We start from the raw sequence: 18,132 nt of genomic DNA on the forward strand, positions 1-18,132 counted from the left end.
GCTGAGACCCCCGAGGCTCTCAGGAAATGGGGAAAGATGGATGGGGAAGGGGCCTCAGACCGTGGAAGAGGAATGCAAATCCATCTTATCTTGTGGAGCAAAGTGTCAGATTAGGTATGTTAGCGTGGGGTTTTCTAGTACAGACGATCTGTCTAATGGGGAGCCTTTTTTTTTTTTTTTTCTTTTTACGGTCACATCCTCAGCATATGGACATTCCCTGGGCCAGGGATTGAATCCCAGCCGCAGCTGCAGCATCGCCAGATCCTTTCATCCACTGTGCCAGGCCAGGGACCAAATCCATGCCTCTGCAGGGACCCGAGCTCCTGCAGTCAGATTCTTAAACCCACTGTGCAACAGCGGGAACTCCAAATTGGGAGCATTTTAATTAATTAATTTTTTTTTTTTTATTTTTGGCCATGCAGCATGTGGCAGTTCCTGGGCCACGCCACAGCAGAGATTTAAGCTGCTGTGGTGACAATCCTGGGTCTTTAACATGCTGAGCCACAGAGGAACTCCTGGGGAGCATTTTTAGACTCTGTCCAGCTCCAGGAATCCCAGGATGAGGGAGCAGAAGAGGGCTGGGAGGGAGGGGCTGAGCTGCAGCTGCGGAGGGCTGAGAAGGGGGGACACCAGCAGGGGAAGGGGGCCAGGAGCAGAAGGGGAGGGTCTGGGGAGAACTAGCTACAAACCTGGAGCTGAGCATACTGTCTGGGGCAGGGAAGGTGCTTAGAAAATAGTGGCAACAAGAGCAAAAAGCCAGAACACCGTGAAGTTCATCCCCAGAAACCTGAGAATCCACGCGTGCCCCTGGACCAACTATGACTGGGACAGAAGGTCTGTGCCGGTGAGACTGGACCCATCTGTGGGCCTAACCATGGTCTCCATCAATTCAGATCCAATTCTTGTCTTACTCTATTTGTTTCCATTTATTTATTTATGTATTTATTTATTTACTTATTCATTCATTCACTCATTCATTCATTCATTCTTTTTAGGGCTGCACCTGCTGCCTATGGAAGTTCCCAGGCTAGGGGTCTAATTGGAGCTACAGCTGCCGGCCGGCGCTACAGCCACAGCAAATGCAAGATCCGAGCTGCATCTGCGACCTATGCCACAGCTCAGGGCAACGCTGGGTGGTTAACCCACTGATCCAGGATACTAGTTGGGTTCTTAACCCCTGAGCCACAGTCGGAACTCCCTAGCTGTTTCCTTTTAAAAAGTCATCCCGGGAGTTCCCGTTGTGGTGCAGTGGTTAACAAATCCAACCAGGAACCATGAAGTTGCGGGTTCGATCCCTGGCCTTGCTCAGTGGGTTAAGGATCCGGCGTTGCCGTGAGCTGTGGTGTAGGTCGCAGATGCGGCTTGGATCTCGCGTAGCTGTGGCTCTGGCGTAGGCCAGCGTCTACAGCTCCAATTAGACCCCTAGCTTGGGAACCTCCATATGCCATGAGTGAGGCCATAGGAAAGACAATAAATAAATAAATAAATAAATAAGTAAGTAAGTCATCCTGAATTTTTCCCTCAGTCAACAATATTTAGGGAGCACCTTCCTCCAATGTGTCAGGCCTGCTCTTGCTGCTTCAGCACTTAAACAATCACAGTTGTTGCTCTGGTGGATCTGTTGCCAGCCCTCCCACGTAGGCAAGAACACCAGCTGTGCCCAGTGCCGTGGAGGAAGGGAGGGCCGGGCTCTGTGAGGGGTGGTCAAGGAGGGCTTTACAGGGAAGTGATGTGTAAGCTGACATCTGCACAATGCTAGGAGGTAGTGGGTCAAGAAAAAGGGAACAGTGTGTGCGAAGGTCTGGAGGTGTGGAAGAACTTGGGAGTAGAATGAAGGCCAGGGTGGTGGGAGTTCAGGATAAGAGGGATCGAGGCGAGACAGGGAAGAGAGATGGGGACCAGAGCATGCAGGGCCTGGAAACCCCACCAGAGATTTACTGTTTTATTCCAAGCACAATCGCAGGGCATTAATGAAAGGCTTTAAGCAAGGAGGGGTGTGATCAACTTTAGGTTTCAAAAAGATTGTGGGGCTGTGGAAAGGGGGCTAGGAAGGGTATAAGTGATGCTGGAGAGACCTGGGGCATTGGGTGGGAGAGCTCACCCCACTCCGTCCTGGATCCTGACATCTTTTATTTGCAGTAAACTACAAATGGGGAGAATGATGCGACAAGAGTTTCCAAAGCCATCTTGTTCTGGGTGCCCCAAAGTCCATCCCCCCCTCAGCGGGGGTGGGGGTGGGGCAGCTCTGGCCCTGAGGCCAGTGTCTCCAGCAGGCAGCCCGGAACCCGGCAGAGGCAGGTGCAGTGGGAATTTTTCCAACCTCCGAGTGGGGAGCACAGGACGAGAATAGGTTTTCAGCAACCGAGGGACCGGGATCAAGCTGAGCTGAGTCAAAGTGCAAGTTCACTTTGTGCCCAGAGTTCTCAGCGCCTTTGGGAACCGAGTCTTGGGAACCTTGAAGAAGGACCCCAGGATGTAGCCTGTTCCACGCTTACTTTGAGATGTTTCCATTGAAGCTTTGCTATCAAAACCCATTCTGAGGAAGGTGACTCTCGTTACTTCCGGCTGCCTTTCTAGGGCAGATTTGCTCACAGGCATGTCCGTTCCCTCTCGCACAACCTCTGCTTGGGGAATGGAAGACTGTCTTCTTCCAACCACCGATGGGGAAAGGGATGAGCTCGGGGTGGAGGGGCTGCCAAGGGTTCGTCTGCATCAACCAGCTCATGGCAGAGCAGCCTGGTAGATTCTGGGGTGTTAGCCTCTCTCACTGCTCTGGCCCGTCCTATGGGACATACCGCCCTGCCTGGCCTCCTAGGGAAGGTCACCATCCGTGATCGCCGTCCCTTGACCTCTTTCCTTTTCTCATGATCTCTTCTTGGCTTTGAGAAAAATAAGGAGTTACTCCTCAACCAAGAGTCAGGTGCTCTGCTCTATGAGGAGATAAGGAGCCTGGCATTTCTGGTCTCCAAGTCTGTCTTTATATGATACTCCCACCTGGACCAGCTGAAGCCTGTTTGTCTTCCAGCTCTGTTACCAAGTGGGGGCTGCCGCTGTCACTGTGTTTGGTGCTGTCCAAGTGGATGCAGTCATTTCCGTCCCCCCCCAGCCCCTCCCTGGTGGTCTGACCCCCATGATGTAGAAGAGAACACTGATGAAGAAAAACAACCCCACAGAGCACTTTCCAGGAGGTGATGATTTATTCTACGTTATTGGTGTGACAGGGAACAGGACCAAGATTCCACCTCCACGACCCCAGAGGAAAGCGATCAGAATTATCTACATGGAAGCGCGGGGATAGAACAAGGCAGGATCTTCCTGGGAGGTGGCTGGAGAGACGCAGGCTCAGGCCACGGGAGCCAGGCCGACCTTGTTGTTGGCCCTGTCAAAGACGGTGTAGTACTGGCGGATGAAGACGTCACCCAGGATCCAGAGCTCTCCGGAGGAGGTGGGGACATCCATGCCCTCGAAGCCGCTGGTGCAGCTGTCATCGTCCTGGAGGAAAGGAGAATCAGACTGGGGTCGGGACACAGACCCGGCAGTGCCAGGTGGCCACGGGGTGAGCATCCGGGGCCGTGGTCCACTGCAAGGCATGTGCAAGGAGGCGCTTCCTGGCTTGTGCCGGGGGACTCGGTTCTTGCCGGCCTGGGGTCTGCCCCGCATAAGCGGCCAACTGCACTCATGGATTCCAGGGATTACTAGACATTATCTAGTGTTCCTGGCAGATGCACCAACCCTGACATCAGCATCAGAGCTAAGGGGTTTAGGGAGAACTCAGCTGCCTGGAAGGATTTGGGAAGCGGCTGGTGACACAGCCTTTTCTCATTATTCTGAGCCCGTTGTCGCAGGGGCAAACCAGATCAGCTGTTAGTCCTTTTCATGCTCTAAGTCACTGGGCCAGTCACCTTGGCTGCATAGTAGAATCACCTGGGGAGTTTGACCCTCCCCTGCACCCCCAACCCCCACCATGCTCAGGCCCCACCCTTCCTAATTAATCCACGTCACTGGGGGAGGGGCCTTAGGCGTCCATCCTTCTTGCTGAAAACGAGTCTCCCATCCGGCATTATAATCGGAGGTAGAGTTTTCCTGGGGCTCATCTGACTGAAGATTTATTATTTGGCAGAGACCTAGGAGCATCGTAAGCCCTGGTCCTGCGGAAAATGTGGTCTCCCTTTGCCCAGCCCTTGTCGCCTGGATGTGGTCAATGTCCCATGATCACCCCGACCCCACCCAGAGCATGGGGAACGCTCCAGCTTTTAGACCAGGACACTGAGGCTACGGAAGCTCGTAACTTGCTCAGAATCCCCAGGCCAGTAATAGAGCCCCAGAGCTGGGACTCAGGGGTTGAACTAGGAATCCTCTTTTCACGCCCGCCATCAGCCTTTGCCTCCCCCTGCCTCCCGCCCCGGGTTCTGCATCCAAATTCTCACTTGTGCATTTATTTTGGATGTGGCCACATTCGGTGTGGGCACATCTAGGTGGAAGGCCCAGGGTCCCCTTACCTGCAGGATGTAGGCACTGGGGCTCAGAGGGTACTGGACACCGTTGATGGTGAAGACGATGTCAGGCAGGCTGTCGATGGAGGAGCAGCTGATCACCATCTGGAAAGGGCGACGGTTAGAAGAGCTCTCCTTCCTCCTGCGGGGTGGACCCACCACTTGGGTCTAGCACAGGGCAGTCAGGGCTGGACTCACCTCGCCATCTGAGTTCTCGCTGGCTCCGATGTCGCTCTGGATGTTGGCAATGGCACTGGTGGGGCCGGTCAGCAGAGAGGTGCCCGTGTCCACAATGGCCTGGCAGCCACCGCTGCAAGCGATGGTCTCTCCGTCCATGGTGATGCTGAGGATGAGATGCGAGTCAGGGTCGCCTGAGCCCCCAGGGGGGACCTCTGCCAGGTAGGAACCGGGTGACCCTGGAGGTCCCTGTTCCCCATTCATTGGCCGGTGCCTAACATTGCAGCTTCTCTCCATCACATGCTCATTCCTTCTATTCACTCATGTACTCAAGTGCCTTCTCTGGTTGGCACGGGAGAGGCAAAGCCAGACAAGATGGGTGCATGGTTTCTGGCTGCAGGGAGCTCACACCCTAGCTGGAAAGTTATGCTCGAGGAAGAATAGGATGAGCAAGGCACGTGGCAGGGGAACGGAACACCCCCCCCCCCCAGGGTGGCTTGGAGCAACCAGGGAAGGTTTCTCAGGGAAGCAGACACTCAGAGGTAGGGAGGTGACGAGCTGGAGGAGGACCTCACAGACAGAGGGGATGGAGGGTGGGGAGTGATGGAGACGAGGGGAGCAGGGGCAGGAGTTCAGGACCCGTGGGGTTTTAGCACGCCTGGGGCAGACGCAAGGTGATCAGTGGGTTTCTGTTTGCCCAGGATGCTCTTGGGTTTAGTACTGAAAGCCAGGCATCCCGGGAAACCTGAGCAATGGGTCACCCTAGCAGGCCAGCTGTGGAAAGAACAGCTGGAGGATGAGGCTGCATGGGGGACGGAGAAGCCCTGAAGGCGTCTCAGCCGTTTTCCCTCCACCCTAGATTGAAAGTGACAGGTCCTCTAAATGCTGAGCTAGGTAGACAGAGTGGGGTCCTCAATCCTTGAATCTTCCCAAGGATTCTGGTAGATTGTTCTGCCTCCTTGCCCAGAAGGAAAGTGGCTGTCCCACCCTTGCAGAACCCTTGGGGGGTCCCTGACAGCCCTCTTCCTCCAGGGAGGTGCCTTTCTTGGGGTCTCTCGGGGTCTCTCTGGCTCGGCCAACTTCTGCCTTCCCTTCTGGAGCACCTTTCGCGGTGCTGGCTGTTCCAGGGGGACCCTGGCGTGCTTAGCCAACGGTGAATCTGTAAAGAAACGGGATCGGGGGCCCCTGCCAGGATGTTGCCCATCCACAGTGCCCTCACCTGTCCAAGGTAATCTGCCAGTAACCCTCGACGGAAACAGGCACCCAGTTCAGGCTTCCTGTGTAGTAAGAAGAATCGATGCCGCCCAACAACACCACGCTGCCGCTATCGTCATTGCTGTGGAACGTGGAGGGAAGAAAGGAGGTCATTCATTCATTCACTCATTCAACTGAACATAAATTATGCACATTCTGAGAGCTATTCTCCTTTATTTATTTACTTTTTTTGGCAGCACTCTCAGTGTGCAGAAGTTCCTGGGCCTGGAATCGAACCGGAGCCACAGCAGTGACAATGCTCAATCCTTAATCCCTAGCCAGAGAACAGCACCCCCTACCCCCCCCAACAAGGAATCATCTGGTCCAAAAATGTCCATAGTGCTCTGATGGGGAAACTGATCTATTTGGCCCCACCTGAAATATCTAAGTGCCCATAAAGGGAGATTATGTTTAGGAGCTGACTGGAATATTCAGTGGCCAAGAGGAAAAAAGGAGAAAAGGGCCTTTCAGTTGTAAACTACAGGGGAGGGTCCTTGTTACTGGAATATTCATTGTCTAAATATCTCTGTAGTTTCGGTAGATAGGGAAGCAAGTGGAAATGACGATAAGAAATGAATCACCAAAGAGTTGGTCACGCACAGACGGTGACCTCACTCACCTAACCCCACCCCCCTGCCCTGTCAACCTCTGACAGTCCCTGGGTCACAGTGGGGTTATAGGGAACAGGTAATAACCTAAAGAAAAACATGAGCAGTAACAAATGGCTTCAAAAGACAAGGATGTGAGTGTCAGAGGAACGTTGACGACACGCCCTTGGTTATTCTGGCATAAACCTCTATTTAACCAAAACCAACACTTGATTTATTCTTTTTTTTTTTTTGTCTTTTTGTCTTTTCTAGGGCCGCACTCATGGCATATGGAGGTTCCCAGGCTAGGGGTCTAATTGGAGCTGTAGCCGCCGGCCTACACCAGAGCTACAGCAACTCGGGATCCAAGCCGCGTCTGTGACCTACACCACAGGTCACGGCAGCGCTGAATCCTTAACCCACTGAGCAAGGCCAGGGATCGAACCCACAACCTCATGGTTCCTAGTCGGATTTGTTAACCACTGCGCCACCACGGGAACTCCAGACATTGACCTTTCTAAGCCTCTGCCAGCCAAGATTCCTCTGCCCACGCCCAGCCCTTGACAATGGCCTGCTGGACCAGGAGATCCCCCTTGCGCAACTTACGAGCTCAGGTAGACGGAGAAGAGGTCTTGGGAAACCAGGCCCTGGTCCCACAGGTTGTCAAAGACAGGGGTGGCCCCGGAGGCGGAGATGCTGGGGTAGGCCAGACCCAGGATGCCGTCGAAGGGGGCGTAGTACAGGAAGGAGCCGGGCTCTGTCTCGCTCAGGCCAAAGATCTGGTTGGTGTCGCTGATGCCTCCGACCTGGGTGGGGGGGCGGGGGTCCAAGAAGTTCAGGATCAGTGTGTTGGCTGAACCTCTGGGGTGTCAGCCCTGGGCCCAGGGCATCCCTGGTTCATTTTGTGTAGGGCTTGGCTTCCAGGCATCAGGCCGGAAGGAGGGGAGAGGGATTATCTCTGAGAATGCTCGTGATTCCACTGGAAGGAACAATTGAGGCTGAGCTCCAGATGGCCACCAACTGCGACTTGGTGTGAGAATTTGCTGCAGAACAGATGGTCACCGTGTGTTTGCGTTTCTGAGGATCAGATGCGTAGTGGGAACCCCAGGCAAATCAGAGCCCTTGAGCCCACTGTGTCCTGGGTGGGGAGGTGCGGGTGGAACTTTTGTGCTGCTGGTTGGGGGGAGGAGGAAGAAGAAGAGGTGCTCGCCCCTCCCATAGTATTCAGCTTGGGTGGCTTATGGCTCCAGGCACCCGGCCCCTTGTCTCTGCTGTCCCCACTAGAAATGTCTGTGACATCCCTGCCACTTTCCTCATGTCCCAGTCAGGTTACTTTATTGGTCACTGAGACCCGTATTGCTTAGATGAGCTTGTTTTGGGCAATGCCCACTGGCTTCCAAGGTCCCCAGAAGCTGTTCCCAGGGCTTGGCAGGATGAGGTGGTTCACCAGCAGGGGCTCACCTGGACGGTGTCGTATCCAAGGATGCCTGTCATGCTACCGGTGCCATAGGTGATGGACAGCTCCTGGCTGGTGGCCTCGAAGGTGGAGGAGTCATCAGGGTTGAACTGGTTGTGGTCGCCTGCAGGGGCAAGAAGTGACATGATTAAACTCCCAAAGCTGAGCGAGCATCCTGGGCTGGGGGCATCTCCCAGGGGTGGGTGCCCTGGTTCTGGGTGGGGCTTTGGAGGAGAAAGGGAATCCTCTCCCCAGACTTTGGAGCTCAGACCTTCCTAGCTTCCATTTCTGATTGGTTGGACCAATTGAGACCTTTCCACTGATGGAAGGTCCTCCAGAGGACCACCCCCCCACGAGGCTAAGGCTGGCTGGGACGGGTCCAGGGCTGCCCAGGTCACGTGCATCTTCACACTCTCTGCCGCCGGACTGAACTGCCCGAGGACCCTGTGGGACTCACTCCTTGACCCTCCGAGGGCACCTGAGCCCAGTCCTTGACCCCCTCCCCCCAGGCATCTGAGCCCAGTGCTGGGCACATAGTAGGTGCTCAGTAAATGCCCGTTGAGTGAATCCCTGAGTGACTCTGGCAGGCTTGGAATCGGACCTATTTGAGACTGCTGAATGTTCAGGGCTCCTGGTGAGGCGGGGAGGGCACTTACTGCAGGCGAGACTAGAGCAGTAGACAGAGGGCACCCACAGGTTGGAGGAGCCGGTGTCAAAGATGACAGTGAAGTCCTGAGCGGGGGTTCCAATGCCGATGGTGCCGAAGTACTCAGTCTGCGGGGGTGGGGATGGCACGGCTCACGGACTGGGGACTCCGCTGCCTGGCCTCCCCGGGGACTGTCTCTGGGTCATCTCTTTAATCCCCTCCCATCTTCCCCTTTACTAGCCTCCTCGCCTTTTCCTCTCTATCCAATGCATCCATCCTTCAAGGCTGAGCCTGGTTTCCCCTCCTCCTTGAAGTCTTCCCTGATTGCTCCTTTGTCCCCCTCTGACCGTTCTCGTCTAGGCCTCATCAACACCTAATAACAACCTGCCGTTCCCTCCCCTCTTCAGCTCATGCCTTGCATGTCTCAGGCTTGCTGTCCTAGAGAACGTGCACTCTTGCCCAGGGCTGGAACCTTATGGCGCCCAGCAGAGGAAAGGCTTAGGCACTTTCTCATTAAATTGTTTTTTTTTTTTTTTCTTTTTCTTTTCTTTTTAGGGCCACATCTGCGGCATGTGGAAGTTCCCAGGCTAGGGGTCCAATCAGAGCTTCAGCTGCTAGCCTACATCACAGCCACAGCAATGCCAGAGATCTGAGCTGCGTCTGTGACCAACACTGCAGCTCATGGCAATGCCGGATCCTTAACCCACTGAGCGAGGCCAGGGATCGAACCCACGTCCTCATGGATAGTAGGGTTTGTAACCTGCTGAGCCACCATGGGAACTCCCCAGATTTTTACCCTTAGTGGCAGCACTTTCTCCCTTGCCAGCTCTGTTCCAGCCACGCCGATATGGCTATTCTTTGATGACAAGCTCCTTTCCATCCCAGGGCCTGTGCACTTGCTATTCCTTGTGCTAGGAAAGGGTTTATTCTAGATCTTTCCTCAGCTGGCTCCTTCTCATCCATCCTTCAGAGCTCTAGTCAAATGTCACCTCCCCCTAAGAGGTCCTCCCAGACCACTTTATCTACACTCGCTCCCGCCCCATTCTTCTTCTTCCGTTTACCCGAATTAATTAATTTTTCTTTGTGGCACTTGTCATTGCCTGGAATGATCGTCCATACTTATTTATCTGTCTCTTATTTGTCTGTCCTTCTAGAATACAAGTTCCAGGATCTTTGCTTAGTCACCACTGTCACCCCAGCTCCTGGCAGAAAGCCTCTGGTGCAAGGGTGGTACTTTGTAAATATTTGTTAAGTGAGCAAATGGGCTAATTTTGCCAAGCTCTTACCAAGGGCTGGGCCCTGTACTAAGCACTCAAAAAAAAAAAAAAAAAAAAAAAAACCAACCCCCCCCCAAAAAAAAACCCCAAACCAAAGGAAAAAAACAAAAACCCCACAAAAAACAAAAACTACATTATTGCATGAATTACTCGATCCCTTCTGATTATTCATGGTTCTGTTTCACGAAGGATGAAGCCGAGGCTCACTCAGATAATTTAAATGACTAGCCCCAAAGGATTAGCGCTTAGATTTGCTCCAGGCCTGGCAGGTTTCATAGGCTAAGCTTCTAAGGCCAGGCAACCTGGCTTTCTATCCTTGGCTTTCACACAGGGGACACACAAGAGCTACTGAGGCTGAGGCTGGTTGACAGTGAAGGTGACACACCGAGTGTGTGGCAGGTGGTAGGGCAGGGCTGTGGGGTCCCACATAGAAGAGTCAGAGTGATCTTCCTAAAACTGCAGTCTGGCCTTGTCAACCCCTCTAGTTAGGATAACTGAGAAGCAATTAGGATGCAGACTCTTATCCCAGACTCTGGCCAGGCTCTACCTGCCGACCGCCGGGGCCTTGCTTTGAAAATGAACACCGATTTCCTTTGCTCAAAGGCCCTTTGCTCCCTGCAGTTACAGGGCCTGGAACAAGCTGTCCCGCTCTCTGGGACCCTCACCTGTCCTCTTGGAACCCCTACTCTTCCTTCACTGCCCGAGGGAGGCGTCTCTGCCTACCACCTGCTACACACTCGGTGTGTCACCTTCACGATCAACCAGTCTCAGCCTGGTTGTACTTGTCAGGCTTTGCGAGGCTGACTGTCGCCTGTCTCTACTACCAGGCTATGAGCTCCCTCAGGTGTATCACTGCTGCTTCCCTGGGCCCAGCATAGTGCCTGATACACATGGAGGAGCTCCAGATACTGGATGAGTGAACGAGGGAATGAGTGGATGAGAGCAACAGGTTTGTTGGAGTTTTCCTGCCCTCCCTGTGCCTCTGAGATCTAGGGAGCAGCTCCCTGGGTTACTGTGGCATGGGGGGCTCAGAGCTCTGGGATTGCCCCTACCCCGACCCTGGGCCGGGTCCCTGGGGCTACTCACATCCAGGTAGTTCTCAAGGGGCTCATCGCCTATCAGGGCAGCGGCCTCGGGGAAGTACTTGCTGGCCGGGTTGTGTTTGTGGGTCTTCAGGAAGTCCTTCAGCTTGCCATTCTTGATCAGGTTCTGCCTCAAGGACTTCTTCCTGACCAGCGGGACCCTGTGGAGCATTTGCCAACAGAAGGTTTGGAGGAAGAAGAGTGATCAGGCAGGGGTCCCCCTCCTGGGGTGCGGGGGGAGACCCCGGAAGGAGAAGGAAGCAGGTCCAGGAGCGGAAGAAGGAAGTCGAGAGGGGAGATGCTTCCGTTTGGGGCCCAGGAGCACAGAGATGGGTTAAGGTGTTGTCCAAAGTCGCCGGGGCCTGGAGTTGGAGCCGGGAACCCAGCCCAGGCTAGGCTGTTAACCACCTCTGCGGTGCTGTGTCCCCAAAAGGGCAGAGCAGGGGAGACCTGAGACAGTTGAAGAGAGAGGACTTGTGGGAGGGAAGAAGGGAAAAGGAAGATACGGCAGAAAGAGATGTGATGCCACAGGCAGCAAAGGGAAAAGAAATATCCCCCCCGGAAGCTGTTTGTGCGGCATGTCCCCCAGACTCACTTGACGAGGCACTCGGAGAGCACCACCAAGCTGAGCAGCAGTAGCCACTTCATGGTTCTTCCTGGCTCCCAAGTCTCCAGAGAAGGGAAGATGGATGGAAGGTATGCAGCAGGAGGCAAGAGCTGCTCCTTTTATACAGTTCGAGTCCTTGGGAATGGCCTTATCAGCCACCAAACGTCACCCTTTACCCTTACCCCAAACAGAAAATTTCCTGATAAGATGGTCCCTGCCCTGAGCCATGTTCTGGGAAGTTTCCAGTTGGGTAGCTTTCCACTGTAGTCACCTCCCGCAGTTGGGAATGGTCCCTGCAGAGAGCGCGTGCTGGGAAAGTGGGCTTATTCCTTAAATGATGCAATGCATTAAAACTGACAAGCTGACTCTTTAGACTAAAGTGGTCCAAAGTGCCCCTTACATTGAACAGATGTCAGAGGGGCTCTGGGTACCCTTGATGTGTCCCGGTTGGGATTTTCAGAGAGCAGCTCTCCTTTCAGTGATGGGCCATGTTCCTGTAGCTGCTGCCCCCAAGCATATTGGTAGGTCGGTGATTTGGGACTCAAGACTCATTTCCCATAGAAAGGTCATCATATGGGGTTGTTGGGTGCCTAATTAGCCTATGGGACTTACTTTGCTCTTGCTTCTCATGGCAGTTGGGTTGAGTCTTCGGAAAGTGGTGTGTGTAGCACAGAGGAAGGGGACAGAGTGGGGAGCACATGGAGGAAGGTTTCCTTTCCTGGAGGAAGCAAACTTGAAACAGGCCCAGTTTGCCTTTCTGATCTGTGCCCCTTGCTTTCTATACCCTCTTTCTTCTTTCTGCTCCTCTCCCACACTCTCAGCCTCCACCGTTGAGACCCCTTCTGGATCAGACCTCTAGGTGTTCCATGCTTAAAACTGGGCTGGATCAGCTGCAGTGGAGCAAAGCAATCTGGGCAAATTCATACTAGAGTGTGAAGGACTTAAAAAAGTTCTCTTCTGAAAAGAGGAGACTTTCCAACCCGATGGATCCTTCCCTTTGTGGGGTTATTCAACAAAGTGGAGTGGGAACTTTGATTCAGGAGTTGTGGAAGAGAGGGTATGTGAGCGGGAAGTCACCAGTAGGTAGCCGGCCATGTCTCTGGGTCTTGTTCTGAAATTGGAGTCCCTGGGCCACCCCTGGTTTTTCCAACCAAAGGAGACACAGATTCTACACAAGTTGCAAATTTCCCCCAGGGCCTCTGGAGGAGCGGTGGGCAGGGCATATCAAGTTTAGGACCCGTGATTGTTAGTAAAAAATCATATTTGCCTTTCAAATTCACCCCTTAGGACATCTTTGTGTCCCATTTTCACATCTTTTGGTGCCTGCTTCCTTGGCCATCAACTTTGGGCAGATATCAGCATTTCTGTGGAGGAGCGGATGGCCCTCAGGATGCTGGCCGAGGTCCTGGGAGCAGCAGATGGAAACCCTGGCTCCAGGCTTCCTCCTGGAGGGCGGGTCACCAGGGTCTTCAAAAGTACTTGGGTCTTACGCTGGGCTTATGGGTGCTCATGATTATTCCTTACACGTTATGTATATGTGATGCATAAATAAAACTGTTCATAATACTGAAAAAAAAAAAAAAGAAGGCAAGGAGGGTATGGGCATACTTTTCAACTTGGAAATGGAGGAGCGGAGCTTGGTGGAACAGGGTGAGTCTGGGAACCCTCCGGATTGGGAGGTGGGGAATGAGCCGTGAAGAACATTGCGTGTATCTTATTCATCTTTCATCTCCCTCTGTGAGTTATATGGCGCGCAGAAGTGTTCAAGACAGTGTTTTAATTAATCCCATGTCAGCGCCGCTAGTTAAGAGCAGCTTGGGAATGTGGCTCAGGGTAGGGTCATGATTCCTAATGAGCGGTTTCTGCCATTTGCCAACTGTTGCGGTGAGTGACACAGAACCGCTTCGAGCACGTGCTTTTCTTCCTTGGTCGTGAGGGGAGACCCGGAGCTTAGATTCACTGACCGCTGCTCTTTGCTTACTGTGATAGGTGATGTTATTATCCCACTTTACAGATGAGGAAATGGAGGCAGGAGAGGTTGTGTCACTTGCCTGGCGTGACTGAGCAAGGGCTTGAACCCGCGTCTCTGTCACTCCTCGTGCCTGCTCCCTCACAGACCCACTGACTGGGATTTGCTGGAGGCTGTGGAAGAATCTTAGGAAGAGCCCTGGCTCCGGGGTCTGGGATCCCAGCCCTGCCTCTGAAATAGCTGCAAGACCTGGGGCTAGTGATCCAGTCTCTCTGAGGCTCAGTTTTCTCATCTGTAAAATGGGGGCAGTAGTACCACCAATCCCAGAGGATTGTTGAGAAGATGAAATACAGAGCGCTTCCCAGCCATATTCATAACAGAGGCTAAATGGAAAAGTGCTGATGAGGATGCTGAGCAAGTGGAATTTTCCTGTTGCAGGTGGGAACATGGGATGGTGCGGCCACTTGGGAGAACAGCTTAGCCTTTCCTTCCTTCCTTCCTTCCTTCCTTCCTTCCCTTCCTTCCTTTTCCTTCCCTCCTCCCTCTCTCCTTTCTCTCTCTCTTTTTCTTTCTTTCTTTCTTTCTTTCTTTCTTTCTTTCTTTCTTTCTTTCTTTCTTTCTTTCTTTCTTTCTTTCTTTCTTTCTTTCTTTCTTTCTCTCTCTCTCTCTCTCTTTCTTGTCTTTTTAGGGCTGCATCCACAACATATGGAAGTTCCCAGGGTAGGGGTTGAATCAGAGCTGCAGCTGCTGGCCTACGCCACGGCCACGGCAATAGAGGATCCGAGCCTCATCTCTGACAAACACCACAGCTCACAGCAATGCTGGATCCTTAACGCATTGAGTGAGGCCGGGGATCGAACTTATGTCCTCATGGATACTATTTGGGTTCGTTACCATTGCACCCGCACAAGAACTCCGAGTTGAGCAGTTTCTTATAAAGTCAACATGTACTTACCACTTGGCTCAGAAACACCCCTTCTGGGTATTCACTGAAAAGAAATGAAAAACACTTGTTCCCACAAAGACCTGTACCCACATGTTTATAACAGATTTTTTTTTTCCCCACAATTGCCCCAAACTGGAAACAAAACTTGATGTCTGTCAGGTGGTCCCTGGATAAATGAATAGTCTGTATTCACACGATGGAAGACCCCTCAGCTATAGGAACGAATGAACTCCCGGGTGAATCTCACGGGCGTTATGCTGAGTGAAAGAGACCAGACGCAAAGGCTACATTTATAGGGTTCAGTTTAGGTGGCATTTTGGAAAAGGCAAAATAATGGGAACAGAAAACAGGTCCGTGGTTTCTAGGGGCTGGGGCCAGAGTAGAAGACTGACCACAAGGGGGAACGGGGGAATTTGGCGGGGTGATGAAAATATTCTATCTCTAGATTGAACACCTGAAAAGAGAAATTTCACTTGGTGGCAATAGACCGGATGCACCTGTCTTTACAGCAGGTGAAGCAGTGGGTGCGTTTCCAGCTCCGCCAGGGATGGCCACTTGGTGGGAGTGGGGGCAAATTGGAGTGGAGGCTCTACCCCAGGCCAAGGAGGCCTTGGAGGGGATGCACTGGATTCATTGCAAATAAAATATCCTAATCCCGTTAAAGAAAATGAAAAGGCAAAGAGGAACCAGTCATCATCCTCTTTTCCATTTGGGTCCTTTGAACCATGAGTAAAACCTGTCCACGCTCTGCTTTTCTCCCTGTATCTCACTCCAGGAGTGATGACGTTGGCAGCTGAGGCACAGCTCCAAGGAGCCAGGTGGGTACTGCGAACATTTCTCAGATCCCTGGCTGCTGTGCGGGCCAGATGGGCTCTTGCATGTCATCTTGAGGGTAGGGTGGCGTGACCAGAATCCATCTAGGAGGGGTAGGTAGTGTCCAGGCTCCTCGGGGTGTCCTTGGAGCTGGCTTGCAAGGGCTTGGAGCCCAAGATTGGGCACCAATTTGGGGGAATCAGCTTGTCTGCGGGACCCATATGGGAATTTTGGACAGAGGAGAAGTACGTTTGGGAAGGAAACCTTCTTAGACCTGCAGGACCCAGTTCACACATTCATTTGACACGTGTTTATTGTGCACTTGCTCTGTGCTTGTAGGCACGTCCTAGTGGCTGGGGTACATCCATGAGGAAGATGGAACAAGGCCATGCCTTCAAGGAGTTTGTGGTTAGGTCAAGGGAGGGTGGAGGGGGAGGCCCCTTTCTTTCCACCTGGAGAGGGCCTTGGATCCCGCCGGTGGGAAGCCCTTGGATTGGTGAAGATACTGCTGTCTGGGAAGGACTACGTTAGAGGGAGACTGACACAATTGGTGGCACCAATTCCTAATGAATGGCCGACTCTTCGTATAGACTTTCTCCCTTGCTGGTTGTGAAGCAGCAAACTGCCCCGAGGAGGCCCACATTGCAAGGAACAGAGGGTGGCTTCCAGCTGACAGCCAGCAAGGAACTGAGGCCTCCTGTCTGATAACCCACAAAGAACTGAATCCTGCCGACAGCCCTGTGAGCTTGGAAGTTGACCTTTTCCACTGGAGCATCAGATGAGACCCCATCCCTGGCCAACACCTGGACTGCAGCCTTGTCAGAATCCCTGAAACACAGGATCCGGCCAATGAGGCTTGGATTCCTGACCCACAAAAATGTGGAGATAATACATGTGGGTTGTTTTAATTTGCTAGATTTGCGTTAATTCGTTGCCAGCCAGAGAAAACGAATCCAGGGCTAGAAACCTCCTGGGAAACTCCGCAAAGATCCGCCTGGCTGCCTCCTGCTCGTCTCCATTTGGGAGCCACGTCTGTGTCCTGCAAGGTGGTTTTCTGCTCAAGCAACGTGAGTGATCTCAGAAGGGAGCTGACATCACTGGCCCGCTTATCTGCACACCCCCATCAACCCAAGGATTGTGTTTCTATGGTTCTTTCTGCTTCATGAATGCTTTGCCGATTTTTACATGATCTTGTGAAAAAATAGTCTTCCTGCCTCATCTCCATTGACGCCGTTCGGAAGAGTTAAGTGATCAGCGCAGAGCCCTGGTCTTGTCCTGGGCTCTGTCCCCACACACCTCCACCTGGTTAGAGTGGACAGTGGATATTCCAGGGTGACCGCTGCCTCCATCCCAGGGGCACTAGGAGAGGCCATCCTGGCTAGTCCCTGGAGGAACTCTCAGGTGGGAAGGTAGAATCCTGATGCCGGGATTAAGCATTCTCCTGATCGCCAGCCAGGGCTGGTCCGTGACTGCCAGCAGGGAAACTATGTAATCTCGTCGTGCCAGACTGGCGTGGCAGAAAGATTAGACAACGACATTTACTTTGCCATTAGCCTTGCTTGGCACTCGGCTTTGAGGGGCCTCGGGAACTGCATTGCTAATGCATGGCACCCCCGGCCAAGCACACAGGTGTTCAGAAGTGTACCATAAACGTATCAAATCAAGCAGCGGAATGAAATCTAAAGAACTGAACCATGGCAAGGCTGGGATGGAGTATTACACGCGATTATCGAGCTGGTCTGATAGGCCTTGGGACGGCTTGTCCCCTGGAAGCTTTCAATCAGGGTCTCGTGGTCAGCCAAAAACATAGAGAACATATTTCCACTCCCCAGTCCCGGATTTGTGGAGCTTCTCCAGAGATGGGCACAGGTTTTAAAAATTAAATTTATAAGAACATTTTATTTTTGGCCCAAGTATGTAAATAATGTATGCTCACTGTAGATATTTATAAGTCAATAAAATTTTTTTTTTCCTTTTTAGGGCCACACCTGTGGCATGTGGAAATTCCCGGGCTTGAGGTCCAGTTGGCGCTGTAGCCGCCAGCCTGCCCTGCAGCCACAGCAATGCCAGATTCGAGCCCAATCTTCGACCTATGCTGAAGCTCACAGAAATGCCAGCTCCTTAACCCACTGAACGAGGACAGGGATTGAACCCACATCCTCATGGATACTAGTCAAGTTGTTGCCCTGTTGAGCCACAGTGGGAACTCCCTATAGGTCAATCAAAATCATTTTATTTTATTTTATTTTTTTTGCTTTTTAGGGCTGCACCTGCGGTATATGGAGGTTCTCAGGCTACAGCTGCCGGCCTACACCACAGCCACAGCAACGCAGGATCTGAGTCGCGTCTGCGACCTACACCACAGCTCACCGCAATGCCAATCCTTAACCCACTGAGCAAGGCCAGGGACCGAACCTGAAACCTCATGGTTCCTAGTCGGATTTGTTTCCCATGCGCCACAAGGGGAACTCCTAAAATTTTAAAATGACTCAATCCCACTACCCAGAACTCTCCACTGTTAATGCTGTAAATGAGTATAGTTATTTACTAATAAAATGGGGCCATACAATAGAGTACCCAGTGTTTTGCACCCTGATTTTTATTTATTTTTCTTCCAGTTGTATTGAGATGTAACTGACATATGGCACTAAGGTTCAGGTACAGAAGATAATGATTTGACTTACATACATCATGAAATGATTATCATAATCGGTTCAGTGAACAACCATCATCTCATATGGATGCAAAATTAAAGAAAAAAACTGTTTTTCTTGTTACAAGAATGCTCAGAATTTCTGACTTAACAGCTTTCATGTAAAGCATAG

General features: G+C 52.3%; 1 protein-coding gene across 1 annotated transcript; it reads right to left on the bottom strand.

Annotated features, from left to right (window-relative positions):
* On the bottom strand, positions 3,294-11,638 carry PGA5 (pepsinogen 5, group I (pepsinogen A)). Its single transcript, NM_213873.2, is given in 9 exon segments — positions 3,294-3,492; positions 4,500-4,598; positions 4,692-4,836; positions 5,890-6,006; positions 7,118-7,317; positions 7,973-8,091; positions 8,624-8,741; positions 10,977-11,133; positions 11,568-11,638. Coding segments are annotated over 9 exon segments (1,158 nt in total). The 5' UTR covers positions 11,621-11,638; the 3' UTR covers positions 3,294-3,342.

The sequence above is a fragment of the Sus scrofa genome, chromosome 2 (assembly GCF_000003025.6).
Source record: "Sus scrofa isolate TJ Tabasco breed Duroc chromosome 2, Sscrofa11.1, whole genome shotgun sequence".
Lineage (NCBI taxonomy): Eukaryota > Metazoa > Chordata > Mammalia > Artiodactyla > Suidae > Sus > Sus scrofa.